At 39.4% G+C, this 17,863-nt stretch overlaps 2 protein-coding genes across 2 annotated transcripts in view; both read left to right on the forward strand.

Moving 5' to 3' along the window:
• The window catches only part of CAPZA1 (capping actin protein of muscle Z-line subunit alpha 1), a 31,929-nt gene extending 20,774 nt beyond the window's left edge, over positions 1–11,155 (forward strand). Inside the window, exon 10 of the mRNA XM_032217576.1 lies at positions 11,050–11,155. Coding sequence (XP_032073467.1) covers positions 11,050–11,139 — 90 coding nt within the window. The 3' untranslated portion in view covers positions 11,140–11,155. The remainder of the gene's footprint in view (positions 1–11,049) is intronic.
• Positions 11,156–11,160: 5 nt separating this feature from the next.
• MOV10 (Mov10 RISC complex RNA helicase) overlaps positions 11,161–17,863 on the forward strand; it is a 37,488-nt gene continuing 30,785 nt past the window's right edge. Inside the window, exons 1-4 of the mRNA XM_032217570.1 lie at positions 11,161–11,318; positions 14,343–14,439; positions 15,495–15,625; positions 16,482–16,708. Coding sequence (XP_032073461.1) covers positions 11,185–11,318; positions 14,343–14,439; positions 15,495–15,625; positions 16,482–16,708 — 589 coding nt within the window. The 5' untranslated portion in view covers positions 11,161–11,184. The remainder of the gene's footprint in view (positions 11,319–14,342; positions 14,440–15,494; positions 15,626–16,481; positions 16,709–17,863) is intronic.

A 17,863-nucleotide genomic window follows, 5' to 3' on the forward strand; every position in this document is an offset into this window, starting at 1 on the left:
GGGCAAAACAGACAAAAATGTTTTATCTAAAACTTCTTTGATGTTTTTAAAGTATATTTCTCCATAACTATGCAAGAGTTGTTAGCTATAACTCTAGTTCCAAGTTGGCTTAAAATTCTGTCTTGTTCACAAACTCTAAAGTCGTGATGGTGTACCTATGGTACACATACCACAGGTGGCACACGGAGCCATTTCTGAGGGCACGGGAGGCGTTACCCTGTCAGCTCCAGCATGCATGCACGTGCTGGCCAGCTGGTTTTTGGCGCACTGGAGACTTCTCTGAAGCTTCAGGAGAGCAAAAAACCACCTAATGCGCAATCTGGAAGTTCAGGAGCAGACTTCTGGTTTGTGCTTTGGCTGTTTTTTGCCCTCCGGAGGACGAAAAACTGCCCAATGCGCAAAACAGAATTTCTGGAACAGAATTTCTGGAACAGGGAACAGGCTCCTGAAGCCTCCTGAAGGAGAAAAACAGTCCAACGGACAACCCGGAAGTCCGTTCCTGAACTTTCGGTTTGCGTGTTGGGCCGTTTTTTACCTTCTCCAGGCTCCTAGAAAGCCTCTGGATCCTGGGAAGAGTGAAAAACAGACCTACTGTTTCTGGCTTCCAGGGACGGCGGGGAAAGCCACTTTTGCCCTCCCCAGGCTCCAAGAAAGCTGTACACTCATGCACAGGGCAGCAGGGGCATGTGTCATGTGCATATGCACAGGAGGCATGGCATTACATTATGGGAGTAGGCATGTAATTTTGGCACCTGAGGCGAAAAAGGTTCACTATCACTGCTCTAAAGCATGATTGTAGGCTTACATAAGCTAATTACCCATCCTTATAGGCATGTGAAACAAAATGGGAATAAATAAGTTGCAAACTGGGACACATTGGCTATTACGTCAGTTTATAAGGCTTGGATAATACAACTGATGATTCTTTTTTCTTTCTCTTATTCAGGAATGTATGTGGAAAAGGTGATTTATGGCCTTTAGAAATAGTCATAGGAGGATCTTATTGAAATAGGCCATAATAACAACATCTTCCAAGTCTGGCTGTATTTTCCTTTGTTTCCCTCTCACACCCCAGGATAAATTTTTAATTCTTAAAACTGGCTCAATTGACTTTGAATAACTGTTATAAAGCTTCTAGTCCCAATATTGCTTAGGGTGAAGACAGGCAAAAAGATGATAATCATACTATCCTCCATGACTTGCAGAAGGCCATCAATCACCTCCTCAGCGTACACGTGATTTAAGAGATTCCACAGGATAAGACATCATTAGGCATATACTCAATGCTCTTCATTGTTCCCACAAAACAAACATGAAATGGCATGCTATCTGACACATCAGATACACAGATTTGGGGTAGAATCTCTGAGTACTATCATATTCTAGGATAAAGGTACCTGGCCCCATCTGGCTTACAGATATACCTACCGGTACATACATATTCCAATTTAGCCATCCTATTGGAAGTTACTAAGTTTCAAGTAATAGGGTGCTCTCTACTCCTGGTATCAGGTAGGGCATGGATATCCAGAGCCAAATGTAGGCTTTGAGGATGGGGGCTTAATATCCTTCACCAATTCCTAGCCTCAAGCACCATGGCAATTGTGAACACTAAGAGGCCTGATCTTTCTGCCAAAGTCAAAGGGCTACTCTGACCAATCACCAGGCTGAGAAATTGCTGCTTTCCCTTCCAATGTACCTCCTTCCTTTAAAGCCTAAAAGTGTAATGATCCCAGGGACCCTAGAGAAGATTCAGGTAAACCAGGAAGATGCTATTATTATCACCTATCTCAATAGGTATAATCTTTCTATGATTATGTCTAAAGGCCATAAAGAAGCTAATGAAGCCTCTTAAGTTTCTGAAAACACATCGCTTTTCCCAGCTTATTTTATCAGCTAAAAGAACACTCTGTATATCTGCTAGGTCAGGGTGATAGCAGACAGCTGCATTTTGTCATGAAAGCATTGGATATTTTGAGAAAATATTCTGAACACCGTCCCAAAAGTTCAAGGATAAAGCATATACAAAATAACTTGCATGATTGGCTAAAGATTTGCAGAAGGCAATTCTCTTTTATCCACCAACTGTTTGTTTTGCTTCCAGAATGCACACAAGCTGAATGACTCAGGACGGGAGGAGTGGTGGTGAAGGCTTAACCATCTAAACTATGTCTTAAGAAGCCAAATTCTTACTGGATGTAGTTTTTGAGGAAATGTCTGCAAACTTTATATCAAACTATATTGTACTGTGGACAGTGTTTATTATATATAATATGACACACAGTTACAACTGAAAGACATGGAAGGTGAAAATACTTTTTTTCTTTTTGTGCCTTTTTGTCTTTATTTTATTTACAGTGTCAGGTAGTTGAATTAGCATAATTCCATGATACCTAAAACAAGGAAATATAAAACTACAAAAAAATTACCATGTAGATAAGCCAGGTGCTATAATTCAACATGTTGTATATAAGGAATACATCAAATTATAGTCTATTCCTATTAAGTTAAATCATAAAATCCCACCAAGTTTGATAAAATTGTGGTCTCTGCTTCTGACATCTCACTACTATAAATTTATCAGTGATTCTTTTCTAATGTGGCAATTGAAGAGGCACAATCTACAACTAAGTTTTGATATTATATAATGTTTTCCAGTGTTGTACAATTATTGCTTTGACTATTATAATTAAACAGAATCAATTCTTCGTTTTTATGATCGGGAAGCATTCAATTCTTTGTTTAGTGATGACACTTGTATCTCCAAAATAAATTAAAAAATCAAATTGGCCAAAGGGTATAATTTTATCACATGACCACCACAAATGAAAGAATAATATTTTTTTCCCCAAAAATAAACTATCCAGCATTTGGAAGAAGTATGTACAGAGGTCAGCCTAAGAGGAGTCAAATACCAACTAAGTATAATCTTCCACTGCATTTCTTGTATTGAAATGCTGCTAATTTGTCTCCTGCATAAAATTATCAAGATGAGCATTCCAAATTTCCTTTAATCCATAAAGTAAATCTCCTATTTCTAGTTGCAGTAATAACCTGTACATTTTTGAAATTGTTTAGTCCTGAGTAATGAAATATTAAATTCTCAAAATTGATGTAAGGCTGTATTACTGAAGATCTAATATTTCTATTGTCCAGAAGAGATTTAAATTGATACAAAAAAGCCATGGTAGTTTGTTACCTATTTGTTGCTCTATCTTACCTTTATTGAGAGGCCATCATTACTATAAAAGCCTTTTAGACTATATAAAAATTAAATGCTCCCAAATGTTTCATTTTAGTCAAGCCATAATAATTTTTCTGATCAAAGTATGTTATCAAACAGTTAAAGAGAAATGTCCCTTATCAAAACTGAGTATCCAAATTTTGTTTTAGTAAAAACATTTTAATCTGTTTTCACACTGTGTTATAAACTTATTTGGATCTGACATACTTCCAGTTTGAATCCTTTGTTTCAAGGACTCTCCCATGGTAAATGGTATCATATGCCACAACTGTACTGCTTGATCATGTATTGACAAATTGGGTATGCCACAGCTTCCGTTTCTGAAGTTTGTATAAAAGTCTGATTCATTTTCAATCTTCTTGCTTGAAACCAGAACCATTAGCATTGTCACATGAAATATAGCTTATTCCAAGTAGTTGATCCATAACACGGTACCCATCCCACCAAACAATAGATCAGAGGGAGTTTTTTTTTAATAGCTTATATCAATTCTCTTTGGAGTAATTGAAGTGCAACACTTTAGTTCACAAACTAAGGCGGAACTAAATGCAAACAAGTTTAAACAAATAATAGCACACATAATAAAATGTCTCCTAAAAATAAATATAATCACCCAAAATAAATAAACGAGCTTCACTGTTTGCTAATCTGCTTCTGAATGCAATTCAAGATGATTATTATTACCTATAATTCCCTACATGATATGAGGTCAGATTATTTGAGGGATTGCCTCTCTTCCATGGTTTCTTCCTGGCCATATGTGTAAAGACACCTGGCATGCTCCAACTCCTGCGGTGGTATTCACTTACTTTCCCTACAAGTTTGCAAATGTGAGCGTGCACGCACCATCCACACATGAGCTCAGCCTTCCGCACATGTGCTTTGGCTTGAAAACGTGCCTAAATAGGATGGCAAAGACACGGGACGGGACGGCAGCCCCCCCGCGATTCCCACTACTGGTTCAGGTGAACCAATCTGAACCGGCTAAATACCACCTCTGTCCAAGTCCCTTCGATTAAACTCATCTGTCATATCCCAGAAGCATATCTTCTGTCCCAGCACCTACAATTTGGAATGAGATCTGCACTGAAATACATGTGGCTTCTATCTTGTAAAGCATTGGAAAATTGGTGGTTCTTTCAGGCTTTGGGGTGATATGGATGAGGCCTCTTGTTGAACATGTCAGTTAGTTTTGTTTTAATTTCTATATTGTTCCCATATCCCATCTAGCCTTGGTTTGCACTGGCTTCCATGGTATTATATTGCTAACTATCCAGAGTCAGTTGGAATAAGGCAATGCCCAGGTTCAAACAAACAAACAAACAAACATCATGTCTTCTTTGTTCAAAAAAAGTTAATCAGCAAACCTGTCTGAATATGCCCAGAATGCATTTTCTTCAACGTATTATTACATCAATTTCTGACATGCTAGAATATGGACGCATTCCATAGGAAAGGTGCAGAATTACCATCTAATACTTGATTTAAACCTGATTGTATCATAAAGAAATCTGCAGTGTCATGGATAAGCTAAAATTTATTATCAGTCAGTTCTCATTAGATGAGAATTCTAGCACAATGGTTTTATTTAAGGACTGCCTGTCAAGAGTATTGTGGTTTTCTTTTCTAAATGCTTTCATCACAATGGCAATTTGGGAGAAGAGAGCAAACGTGCATTTCTTTCTTTAAACAGTTTTGAAGCAGAAAGAAGCAGAAAAGGATATAGAAAATCTAGGGTTGTGTTTCCAAACATGTAGATCTTACATACAAGATTTTGAAAGTGGGCATGGTCAGAGGGAAAAAAAATAAAATACTGAGAACTGAATATCAAATTATTTAATATAAATATGGTACATTCACATCTCAGTTGATTTCCAATTTTAAAAGATATTAAAGAAATATTGGAGAAAAATGCACACCTAATACATTATTTTACATAAAACAAAAACTATGTATTCACATGCAGTCATATAGATAATGTAACACAGCAGGTAAGAGAAATGTGGCAGTATGGAGATTAATTTGGATTGTAGCAATGAACAGTGTTGGATTTGAGTTTACCTATTGCTATTAAAACAGTACATTGGGGTTTTTTTTTACATCTGTTTCTAATAACAAAATCCTTCACCTTTCTTGTTCATCACTTTCACAATTTTTTTAATCAACCGCAGTATGATGTGAAGTGGAGGTAAAAATATCTTTTTCAGGTCAACAAATGGTTCATGTGCCACATTTTTCTGTCCTGAAACAAATTCTTTTAGAGTGGCCATTTCTTTTTAATGTAATGTGACTCTCTTGCACGGCTAGTCCTTTTGCACTACTTTTAATATCCACAGATATTCTAGTTGTCATTGGTGCACTGGTTCAACAACAGTTCCATGTTTTTGTGTGTTTCTTTCATGTGTGCAGCATAGCCTACATACCTGTTAACAGCATACATTGCTATTGTGAAACAAGATAGCCTTGAGGCTTAACACTGATGAATCAGTAAAGAGACACCATTCCAGTGGGCCATGCTCCAAGCCAAAGTTGTGAATAAACCACCAACGTCAGCCCAGAAAACAAGGTTGCCAATCTATGCAAAGAAACTTGTTAAATCAACTTGGCTTTGAAAGACAAAAATGTTCATACCTAGTGACAGCAAACACCATCCTTCTTTTGATTTTGATAAAGCAAGTCCCTGACCAGATTATTTAATTCCGACTATGTTATGAGATAAGGCTTATCAGACATACATAGTTCAAAATCCAGATCATTATCCATGTCTAGCTGGCATCACTGGTTTCATGGCTGAAGATAGATTGGCTATTTAATTGACGTCTTATTTTTAGAAGCGAAACTAGCAATATTAGTCACATGAGGTGATCATTCTGTTCTTGTCATATCATTAAGACAGAAAATGGTATTGATTTCTGAGTTCCTCTGAGCCAGAATCCAAGGCCAATAGCACATCTTGCACAAGAAATGTATGAAGTCCAGGCCTTCTCTTCATCACCAATCTTACAATCAAAGTACAGTTTGTACACTTTCTTAACAAGTCCAGCAGTGCGGCGTCTTTGCGGCTTAAGAGTGTACTCACCACAAATGTTGTAGAATGTTTCAAGTTTGTTCCGACATTGGCAAGACATTTCTGCTATCATCAACAGTCCAACAGTATGTCTATTTAGTTACTTGTCGTGTAAATTACTTGTATGGACAATTCTATACTTTAAAACGATCACATCAAAATGCATGGGAACTGATATCAATGAAATCAGTAGCATTTGTGCATGCATATTGCTTTTGCAGCCTTTTTAAGCAACATCCATCCAGCCTAGGAATTCTCAAACTGTACCAATTCCACAAACATTATGCAATATGACCTGACTGCATGCCAGGATGTGCATGAGCTACATAAAGCAAGCAAAAATTAGTAAACTTAATACACACATATACACACACAAGGAGAAACTGCAAAACAGAAAATTTCTATAAAACAGTAGATGATGGGTTAAATTGCAGGTTATTTTTGTGATCAACTGTTAAAAATATAAGATATTTAGAGTTCAGAGTTATAAGATATAACTCTATATGATATCAAGAGTTCAGGACGCAAAATCTTATGTTGTCCTGTATTCTGATTGTATCTAAGTCTAAGATTAGGTGGTTCCACCCCAGGCGCCTAATGGACCCTTTGGGTTTTCAATCGGTGCTTGGTGTTATACCTGATACTCTCGCCCACAGTCCGGTGGAGACCCTCGTTGCTGCTTGGAACTCAGCGGCGGCGGAGGCTCTAAACCGGATTGTGCCTTTACGGCCTCTCCGAGGTAGCGAATCCAGGAGAGCTCCTTGGTTTACCGAGGAACTCCGGGAGATGAAATGCCAAAAGAGATGCCTAGAGTGCCGCTGGAGGGCCAGTAAGTCTGTATCAGACCGAGCACTGATGAGACCCTATATCAGAGCCTATCTCGTGGCAATACGGGCGTAAAAAAGTGCACATTTTGCCACTCTGATTGCGCCCGCTGAATCGCGCCCAGCCGCCTTGTTTAGAATAACCCGCTCCCTCTTGAGAGGGAGGGATGCGGGTGATCCTTTGCAAGGTAGAGCTGAGGAGTTTGTTCAGTTTCTAGTGGATAAAGTCACTCGGATTCGGACAGACCTGGACTCCAATTGCTCAGAGCCAGCCGAGGTACCGGGGGAGGGTCTTGAGCGGAATTTATGGATTGATTTTCAACTTGTCACGCCTGAGGAAGTGGACAAGGCCATCAGAGCGGTGAGTGCCTCCACTTGCGTACTGGACCCGTGCCCCTCCTGGCTGATCGCGAACAGCAGGGAGGTGACACGGGGCTAGATCCAGATGATAGTTGCCACCTCTCTTCGGGAGGGAGTCTTCCCACCCCTTTTAAAGGTGGCAGTGGTGAGACCCCTCCTGAAGAAGCCGTCTTTGGATCCAGCAATTCTAAGAAACTATCATCCAGTTTCCAACCTCCCCTTTGTTGGGAAGGTTGTTGAGAAAGTGGTGGCCTCTCAGCTCCGGCGGTCCTTGGATGAAACTGATTATCTGGACTCCTTTCAGTCCGGATTCAGGCCTGGCTACAGCACGGAAACTGCTTTGGTCGCACTGATTGATGATCTCTGGAGAGCCAGGGATGGGGGCCATGCCTCCATCCTAGTGCTCCTTGACCTCTCAGCGGCCTTTGATACCATCGACCATGGTATCCTTCTGCGGCGGTTACGTGAGGTGGGAGTGGGAGGCACCGTTCTTCGGTGGTTCTCCTCCTACCTCTCTGACAGGTCGCAGTCGGTGTTGGTTGAAGGACAGAGGTCGACCCCTAGGCCCCTAAAGTATGGGGTGCTGCAGGGCTCGGTCCTGTCTCCCCTCCTGTTTAACATCTACATGAAGCCACTGGGCAAGATCATTCGTCGGCACGGGATAAAGTACCATCAATATGCGGATGATACACAGTTGTATCGGTCTGCCCCGTGCCAACTCAGTGAAGCGGTTGAAGTGATGTGTCAGTGCCTGGAGGCTGTCAGGGTCTGGATGGGTGTGAACAAGCTTGCACTCAATCCCGACAAGACTGAGTGGCTTGTGTTTTTCCCTCCCAAAGATTGGCCCTGTATTCCATCTCTCAGGCTGGGGGGTGAAATTATACGCCCCTCAGAAGGATTTGCAATTTGGGAGTCCTCCTGGACCCACAGCTGACTTTAGAACACCATCTGTCGGCTGTGACCAGGGGGACATTTGCCCAGGTTCGCCTGGTGCACCAATTGCGCCCCTACCTGAACCGGGAGGCTCTCAGAACAGTCACTCACGCCCTTGTGACCTCAAGACTGGACTACTGTAATTCGCTCTACATGGGGCAGCCCTTGAAGAACATTCGGAGACTTCAGCTTGTCCAGAATGCAGCCGCGCGAGCGATTGTGGGTGCACCTTGGTACACCCACGTTACACCTATCCTCCGCGAGCTGCACTGGCTGCCTGTTGGACTCTGGACGTGCTTCAAGGTGCTAGTTGTTACTTTTAAAGCCTTACATGGTATCGGACCTGGGTACTTGAGAGACCGCCTCCTGCCAATTACCTCCCTACGACCAATTAGATCCCACAGAGTAGGCCTCCTCCGGATACCATCAGCTAGCCAATGTCGACTGTCGACCCCCTGGGGGAAGGCCTTCTCTGTGGCTGCTCCGGCCCTCTGGAACGATCTCCCCGTGGAGATTCAGACCCTCACCACCCTTCAGGCTTTCCGCAAAGCCGTCAAGACCTGGCTGTTCCGGCAGGCCTGGGGCTGATGAGTTCCCAGCCCCACTTGAATTGTTGCGATAGTTGTGTAGCTTTTAATCTGTTTCTTGTATTCTGTTTTTGTCTTGTTCGTTTTTTGTATTTTTCCCTTCCCCACTTGTTTGTTGGCCGCCCTGAGTCCCTCGGGAATAGGGCGACATACAAGTATAATAAACATACAAACATACATACATAAGTCCCTCAGAGACAGTAACCTGAGTTCTCATAACCTGAGAACTCTCAAGGACCAAAAGCAACTGAAGTCTGGGAAGGTTTTTGTGCCTGCTGCTGATATACATCGCTCCACTCCAATACTTAATAGGATACTCAAATACTCCAATACGTAAAACTGTTTTGGTATTCTTATCCTATTAAGAAGCAATGAAAACCAAACTACTTGACCTTTATTACCATTAGCTACATCCCTGCTAGTAACAAAAATGTAAAAGTTTGTTTGAAATCAGTTTATCTCCCATACAAGTTGCAAGTTAATCATTTGTGGCTACAGACTCTCATGTAAGAACGAATAAATATTAATATTATGGATTTTTTCATAATGACGATGGAACCACCCAGGCATTAGCAGAAATATTGCCTGGAAACCGCTAAATTAAAAGTGCAAAGGCTGAACACTCTGATTGACTTATTGTGGACATACCGTGTTTCTTCAAAAATAAGTCAGGGTTTTATTTTCTTTTGCCCCCGCCCCTTTTGAAATAAGTGCTTGGTTTTATTTTCAGGGAGGTCTTATTATTTTCGAGGTGCAGGAGGCAGCGAGCATGGTCACCTCATGGCTGCTGTTGGGTTGCAATATTTTCCGGGGAGGGCTTATTTTAGTGCATGCACTCAAAAGCCCGATTGGGCTTATTACCCAGAGAGGTCTTATTTTCGGGAAAACAGATGTAGAAAGATGCAAAATAAGCCTGATTTCACTTTAAAACAGAATGTTGTAGATTTAGTAGCAAAAGCTGTAGTTAATCATATCAGTTTTATGGAATGTCTGGTTCAGAATGGAAGGCCATTTGATTGCAGAGAAGTGCTGATAAGACACTTTATCTATATTTGTTTGAGGGTCCTTGACACTCTCTGAGGTTGGTTGTTTTCTTGCAGATATTTCATTATCCAAACTATATAATCCAAATTATACCTAAACTTTCATTATGCAAATTATATAACAAAATGTACATAGGGCAGCTGCTAGTCCAGGAGAACATGAAAGCAAAATCATCTTAATCAAAGGAAGGATATGCATAAGTAGCTAAACAAGTGTAAAGGCTCAGTTTAGGGTTCAAAATTTGAAAGGCATTGCATAGGGCCATTAGCTCTTGAAATCCTTTTTAAAAGTTATCTTATTGTAACAGCCTATCATAAGTATAATTGAATGTATGTGAGAAACATGTTTTAATCTGCAAAGTGCAGATTGCATTTTGTGCAATCGATTACTGTGTATTGCAATGATGTATATTGGGCTTATACATTGATAAGTAACACCATAATGATCAGTATCTCCTGATCGGAAATGCACTAAATCTAGTCCCACCTTAGCCATGAAAGCCAGCTGGGTGACCTTGGGCCAGTCATGCTCAGCCCCCACTCACCTCAGAGTTGTGGAGCGAGTAGAAGGAAGCTGCGTGGGCTACAATAACAAATGCCTTGAGTCATTTGTAAAAATAAGGGTGGGATACAAATTGATTAGTTAAATAATCATTTCGCTACCTCTAAGGCGTAAATTCCTAATCCACTTCTCCTTGGTGTGATAAAAAGATCATAAAAACAATTGACCCAGGCTTCTATTTATTCTATTGCAGAAATAATTCTGGAAGGATCCATGATAATGACTAGGCTTCATTTTATGTGGTGACCTTTATAACTTTCCCTCATTTTCGGAAACTTCAAACGAGCAGGAAAACAGATGATAAAATGTCCTTTCCCAGCTGTCGTATCTTGTTTCCTGGGGCAACGGAGCGGAGCACCTGAGAAAACGCTGGGATTGGCAGAAGGACCGGTGTGATTTCAGTTTCGTTTCTTCCTCTTTCAAATTTAGCTTTCAAGAGGAGGAGCTCAGGGTCGGCACTTACTTCACCAGGCGAGAGGAAGCGGGGACAATATTGCAGGCATTACCGCCGCTGCTTAGGAGCAAGCGAGGGAAAGCGAAGCAGCTCCCGCGAAACGGATCGCCATGCCCAAAATTACCTTTAGCGAGGCGAGGGAGATTGGAGAGCAGTTTTTACAGTTCCTGGCGGAATCTGGCAACCAGAAATTGAGCAGCAAGATTGCCTTGAAGGCGCTGTACAACCAGGAGTTCCGATATCGGTAGGTGGTTAAACGCTTGAAAAAACGGGTCTGCAGAGCACTGTAATGTGGCCACTAGCTTTTTCGTAGGAGTGGGTCCCGTTTTCCCCTAGAAGGGGAGTTTAAACCGATTTCTCTTAAACTGCTCCAAGGCATGAACTTCCCGGAGCGCCGACTCCCCTTTTTCGGCGCCGCTTAATTCCGGCGCTGCATCAGGTGGGCGCTCGGCACGAAATGAGTCGAGGAGGGGCGGAAGCCCACGATTGCTATAGATGCGGTAGGTTGTTTAAAACGAATAAGTTGGATTTCGAAGTTTCCATTGGAACTAGCCATTGGATAAGCCACTTTGAGTAGCCTTGGCTAGTATATCTCTCCTTCTGGGTGACTTCTGCTTACAGCCATTTTGTCTTGCCTTTTTAGTTTCTTTTTAAACAGTCCAAGGCCAAGAAGTGTCATTTATTCTTGTCCTTACAAAAGGACAAGTATAGGATTCTATGCACAGTAGATTATTAAATTTGGACAATTCACTTAGATAAAACTTATTCCCAAAGAATTGGACCTATGATGTGTCTCTTCTGGTTCTGTATGTTCTGCGGTTGAGTGGCGACCATCTGCCTATTTCCATCTTTGTAACATTTTAGTGAATAAACCATATGTAATTTTCATATCTTAAGTAACTTTCATGAGCAGGCTCTGTGGATGCCTTCGTGCTCTTTCAACATCTTTGTATGATGGGGCCCCTAATTAAAAGACAGCTTTCAATCTTATTTATTTTCCCATTCCAATTTCAACTGTAAGAAAAGAAATCCATGCACCTTCATCAAACCAGTTCAAAGATATCCCTCCACAAAGAGGAAAGCAGAGTAAAAACAATGGCAATCAAACAATCTGATTTGTAAAATATTTTTTTCAAGAGCAATTATTTGAACACACTTGAAAAAGCTGTTTCTCTGCTCCTTCTGGAAAGTAGAGGGGTTGTTTTTTTTTGAGAACCAGTAACATGAAGAGATTCTGCCACCTATACTGTTGTTCTCAGGCTAGTCCAACTGTCAGCTTATCTCATCTGCATAACTTGGATTTCTGCCTGGCTTTGCAACTTGCTGTGCATTTTCGCCCAAAGTTTTCAGTACTGGTAGAGAGGTGAAAACCTTTCAACTAGATTTATTAACCCAAACTGGCCTCAAATGTTCCTCTACTATACTATTGCAGCATTAAGTCATAAAGATTTTTTTTTTAAAGAACAAGATAAAAATAAGATTCCTGGAATGTCAGAAGTCTCACTAATTTTTCTTGAAGGATACAAGGTCCAAAATCCTGGTGATTAGATTGATTGGGCAATTTGGGGAAGCTAGCCTAGGTCCTTGTTTGCATAGTTACATTGAGTTACATTGTTAGGCAAAATCAGCATTTGAAGAAGACAGCAGAGCTGAAGATCCTTATTCAGGAAGTTAAAAGTTGAAATCTTCAGCTGATGAAGCATTGAGAATTGGAGGAGGGGGTTAGGTTGCAATTTCCTTGTATGGCCCACCTGGTGTGGCTTCTGTTCTTTGGCTTAGATAAGTTTGTAGAGGGCTTGGTCTGGGATATGGAGGATGATATAATTTGGGCCTGAAGAAATTAAACAAAATTTGAAACAGGGTTTGATCTTAGTCACATCCAAACAAATGGAAAAGGGAGGAGAAAGTGTCTCCATTTTGCTGATTTATTCCACTAATGAAGTAGGAACGTATTTGCTGTAGTAGTTAAGGTACTGATCAGAAATCAGAAGACTTAAGTTGTAGGCTTCCTGTAGGCTGCTTGTGATTGCATTGCTGAGGTAAAATCCCCCATTCAGTGGTATGCTTTTAATGTTTTGTATCTTGGTCAGGCCTTCAATTTTTCAATAACAAACTATTTCCAAAACTCACCAGAAAAACTACTGGTTCTAGTCCAAGCAGTCACAAGTCAAGACTCATTGAAGGCATGTGTGCCCAGGCACAAACATAGAGAGGCAAGTCCCAAATCTCTCCCAAGATTTATATTTGTTACTTTTTTTTTGATACTTTTCGCCTAAATGGTCTAGGGCTGGGATTTCAAAACATTTTTCATCTTTATTTGGACTTAGACTGTATTTTTTCCAGCTATGCAACACATGCACTCTGATCTACTACTGACTGTGTGTATCAAGTTCCTTAACTGCAAACCATAATCAAGGAAGCAAGATTCATATGACTTTTCATTATTGAAATTTAAAGTCAGGAATTAGTGATTGATTGGTATATACATTATATTGCCAAAAGTAATTGCTCACCTGCCTTTACTCGCATATGAACTTACTGTAAATGACATCCCATTCCTAATCCATAGGGTTCAATATGACGTCGGTCCACCCTTTGCAGCTATAACAGCTTCAACTCTTCTGGGAAGGCTGTCCACAAGGTTCAGGAGTGTGTTTATGGGAATTTTTGATCATTCTTCCAGAAGCGCATGTGTGAGGTCACACACTGATGTTGGACAAGTTTACGTGGCCTACCACTTCATGGCTGAGTTGCTGTCATTCCCAAACACTTCCACTTTCTTATAATACAACTGACAGTTGACTGTGGAATATTTAGGAGCGAGGAAATTTCATGACTGGATTTGTTGCACAGGTGGCATCCTATCACAGTTCCACACCAAAATTCACTGAGCTCCTGAGAGCAACCCATTCTTTCACAAATGTTTGTAAAAACAGTCTGCATGCCTAGGTACTTGATTTTATACACCTGTGGCCATGGAAGTGATTGGAACACCTGATTCTGATTATTTGGATGGGTGAGCAAATACTTTTGGCAATATCGTGTATTTGGCAAAAAATTAGAATTATCTTTCAGTTATATTTATGTTATGTATCTTAAGTGTTAACTGTTTAGGTTAAGAAATGATTTCTGATCTTCCTCTCAGCAGTAAAGGAGATTGAGGAGTACACAGAGCACCATTAGTATGATAACTGATTTGTTTTACTATGTGTGTAATCAATATATTTGTTTAGTAGTTGAATAAAAGTTATATTCTATTGTCTTACAGAGATAATATAAAAAGACCCAACTTCTCCAGTGTGCTGTATGTGCTGGTGAAGTCAAACCGTGCTTTTAGCCGTGGGGATTATGTGCAATTTCGTCAGGTAAGAAGGGGCACTTGACTTTCTACTTCATTCTTTGATAGTTGATGTTGAATAATTTGGCTTATTGGGTCCTTATGGACTCCAAGTCATTAAAATAAGGCTCTGTAGATGTAAGGCAATCATAGAAAGAAACAAAACTGGCTTGTTGATTTGTAGCCTTTTTGTGACTTATTTATATTGGTGACTAATACAAATTTAACTGGTCATTATAGCTCAAGTTACAACCATGCCTTCATGACTGTTCAAACTTGCGACAGCAGTGAATGAAAGGGACCATCCTTGTAATTCTTGCTGTTGTAGCATCCCCATGGCTACATTATTGTGATCCAGATGCTAAGCTCAAGATTACAATAACACAGGGACCCATGGTCATGTGATCACAATTTCTGATATTCCCTAACAGCTTCCCATAAACAAAATCATTGGCTAAACTCACAGGAAATCAGAAGTTACAGTCACTTGCAGTCCTCATTTAACAACTTGCATGATCCTCACTTAACAATGCCAATCATAACTATTGTCACTAAGCAACACACTCATGTGACAGTATACTTTATGACCACATCACTTACAATTCCAATCCCAAATGTCATCATAATTTGAGGAATACCTGTAGTATTCGTCTCAGTACTACTGATATAGGATTCTGAGGTGTCAAAAAAAGTGCTAGGATCAAGGGATAAGTAAGATTCATGTGGTGGGATTCATCCTGGACAAAATAGGAAGAAAGAATAATATAGGACTTTATAGTTTCATAGCGTAGAGTCCGAACTAACCCTGTTTCCACAGTTTTTGAATTGATTTATTTGTTTTTAAACAAGAGAACATAGCAAAACTTTTTAAATTCTTGTCTGATTTAGAATCAGATTTGCCTGAAAATATTTTCAGGTGGTGAAATTCACTTTGTAAATTTCCCTTTGAATTTTGACAGGTGTTATTTGTTTTAAGGTAAGTGGTGAATAAAGGTGAACTGCTTTCTGTGCAATTTTTTCCAATATTTTACCATTTGTTCAAAGCCTTCTTTCTACGGTATTTCTTTTTCTGCTTCTCTGTAGGGGAAGAAGAAGCTAAAACTTATTGATCAATATTGGAAACCAAACACTGATACTGGAGCTGAAGACCATTCTACCCCAGATGACAACACATTCAATAATCCACTTCCTCCCGGAGCACGTGTTAAGCGCAGGTATGTAATGCAAAGTTGGATGGTGTAATTGTATGGGAGCAAAGCTTGAGGGGACTTAATTTTCCATGTATTCTCAGAATGTTTGATCCTATGTTGTAAATGAAAAGTTTGAGCCTTGGTGTTATTTTCAAAAATTGTGAATTCTAAGCTTCATTTAAGAAAAAAATGTTCCAACTCTTGAAAATGCAAGAAAAACAACAACAAACAACTCTTGTTAAATAGAGAACCAGATTTGGCTTGGCACAAACAAATATTCTTAGATAGATTCTTATGTTGAAATGACAAAATAAGAGACAGGTCTCACACTCATGAAGTCCTTTTAAAATCATAATGAAAACCACAAGCTTGCAGCTGAGATGTGTCTTGTCACAGGATGTGTGAACAAGTATTTTTGTAATTTCTTTCCTTATCTACAATGAGCTATGTTTCCTGCTTATGTAACCAAGTGAAACTAACAAACCTACTGTATATACTTGCTTGAATATGCATTCAGTGTTCTTCCATCCTTATGGGAGGACCCACTTTTATCCAGACCTGAAGAAACAAATCCATTTTCTCTTTCTAAGTCACATATTTATATGTTGCCTTAAATTATAGCTTTCCCCATCTCCTATTCTTAATTTGCTATATAACAGCTCCTATCACCGTCATCTTGCCAATACCATGCACCTTGAAAGTTAGGTTTTTACTTTTTAAAAAATAAATCCTGAAATTTAATTTTTTTAATATTCCTATTTTCTGTTCTATAGTTGCTATTTTAGTAGTATTCATATCTTTAAACAATCCTGAATGTGTGCATGTGGTATAAGAAATGGTGGGAAGTCTGATTTCTCAGTTTCTTTATTCTTTATTACAGATCAAAATTTGTGTCTGATAAGAATGACGTGAAAATTATTTCAAAGTATGATGAGCCAAATGGTAAAATCCGATTCAACATTTCTCCGGAGCAGAGTTTGACTATTAAAATTGAGGTTAAGAACTATGGAACAAATGAAATTATCCTGGAAAGGTATAGACTGATGAAACGTTGTGAATTCACTTTTTTAGTTTCTGAAGAACCTTTGCCTGTGAAACTGCCATCAGGTAATATATGTATACATTGGTTGAAACATTGCTCCCTTAAAAGAGTTGGTGTGGGTCACATATTGTAAAACCATTACAGAACAATTAAAAATGCCAAAAAAATGATTTATTTTCTGTCATGAGCCTTTAAAAACTAACTCAAAATGCTTAGGAATACAACTGAAAAATGCTCAGATTTATTCCTTGACAATCATCCAAGAGTAAGGCCTACCATTAATGCAGACCTAACCAATTTCTATATTTCTTTCTCCAAATAATTTCCCATTAAAATTAACAAATTTGGTGAAAAATAAATAGCCTCTCCCCCCAAAATACCCAAGTGTTTCTTAACTAGACATTTATACTGATGTTGCGACATAAAGAAAATGTGGAATGCGTGCACTTGAATGAGTCCTAAACTGAAGTAGTGTAGTATGAGACATTCATCTTAAGAAGACTGAGGGTGGATTTAAATGCATTTATCATTAATGTTTTTTTTTCCAGAGGAAAGTCCCAGTTAATGGTAATCTAAATTGTTTTCAAGTATTGGCTATAGATGGTATGTAAATGTGGAATCATTTTCTCTAACCCACATGCGTACATTTGAAACTGTGGCTCACTTTCAACAGTATATCAGATTTGGGGGCCATTGACTAAAAATGAAATTATACAAAAATACTTGGTCCTTCTGGAAGGAAATGCTCTTTTACCCGGATGGAGAATAGTAAATAAATTCTCATATCTTAACTTAATCTGAACCGCACTACCCAGCAATATGTCTACTATTGTGTGTGGCACTTGCATTAACTGTTCTATAATTCATGAACCATCAGAAAGAAATCCATGAGGACCAGAGAACTAATGTAGAAGTTCCTGTAAGAAATTGTGAGACTGTTCATTTCTTGTCTGCACAATTACTACAGTAACCAGGAGTATTTATGACTGTTAATTATGTCAATAAGCATCAGTCACTCCATTAATAATATCTGTTGAAAGTAATGGGTGATGGAGTAAGATACCTGCTAATAGCTTTGTAGTATAACTGAATAATGTCATTATAGATTTCTAAATAACAGCATATAAGATTTATCAAAGTTTCTACAGGTCAAGGTGCATAAGAATTAAGCAGTTATTTTCCAATTTGTTGATGTTTTTGAAGTACAGTTGGAAATTGGC

This window comes from Thamnophis elegans, chromosome 5 (assembly GCF_009769535.1).
Source record: "Thamnophis elegans isolate rThaEle1 chromosome 5, rThaEle1.pri, whole genome shotgun sequence".
Taxonomy (NCBI): domain Eukaryota; kingdom Metazoa; phylum Chordata; class Lepidosauria; order Squamata; family Colubridae; genus Thamnophis; species Thamnophis elegans.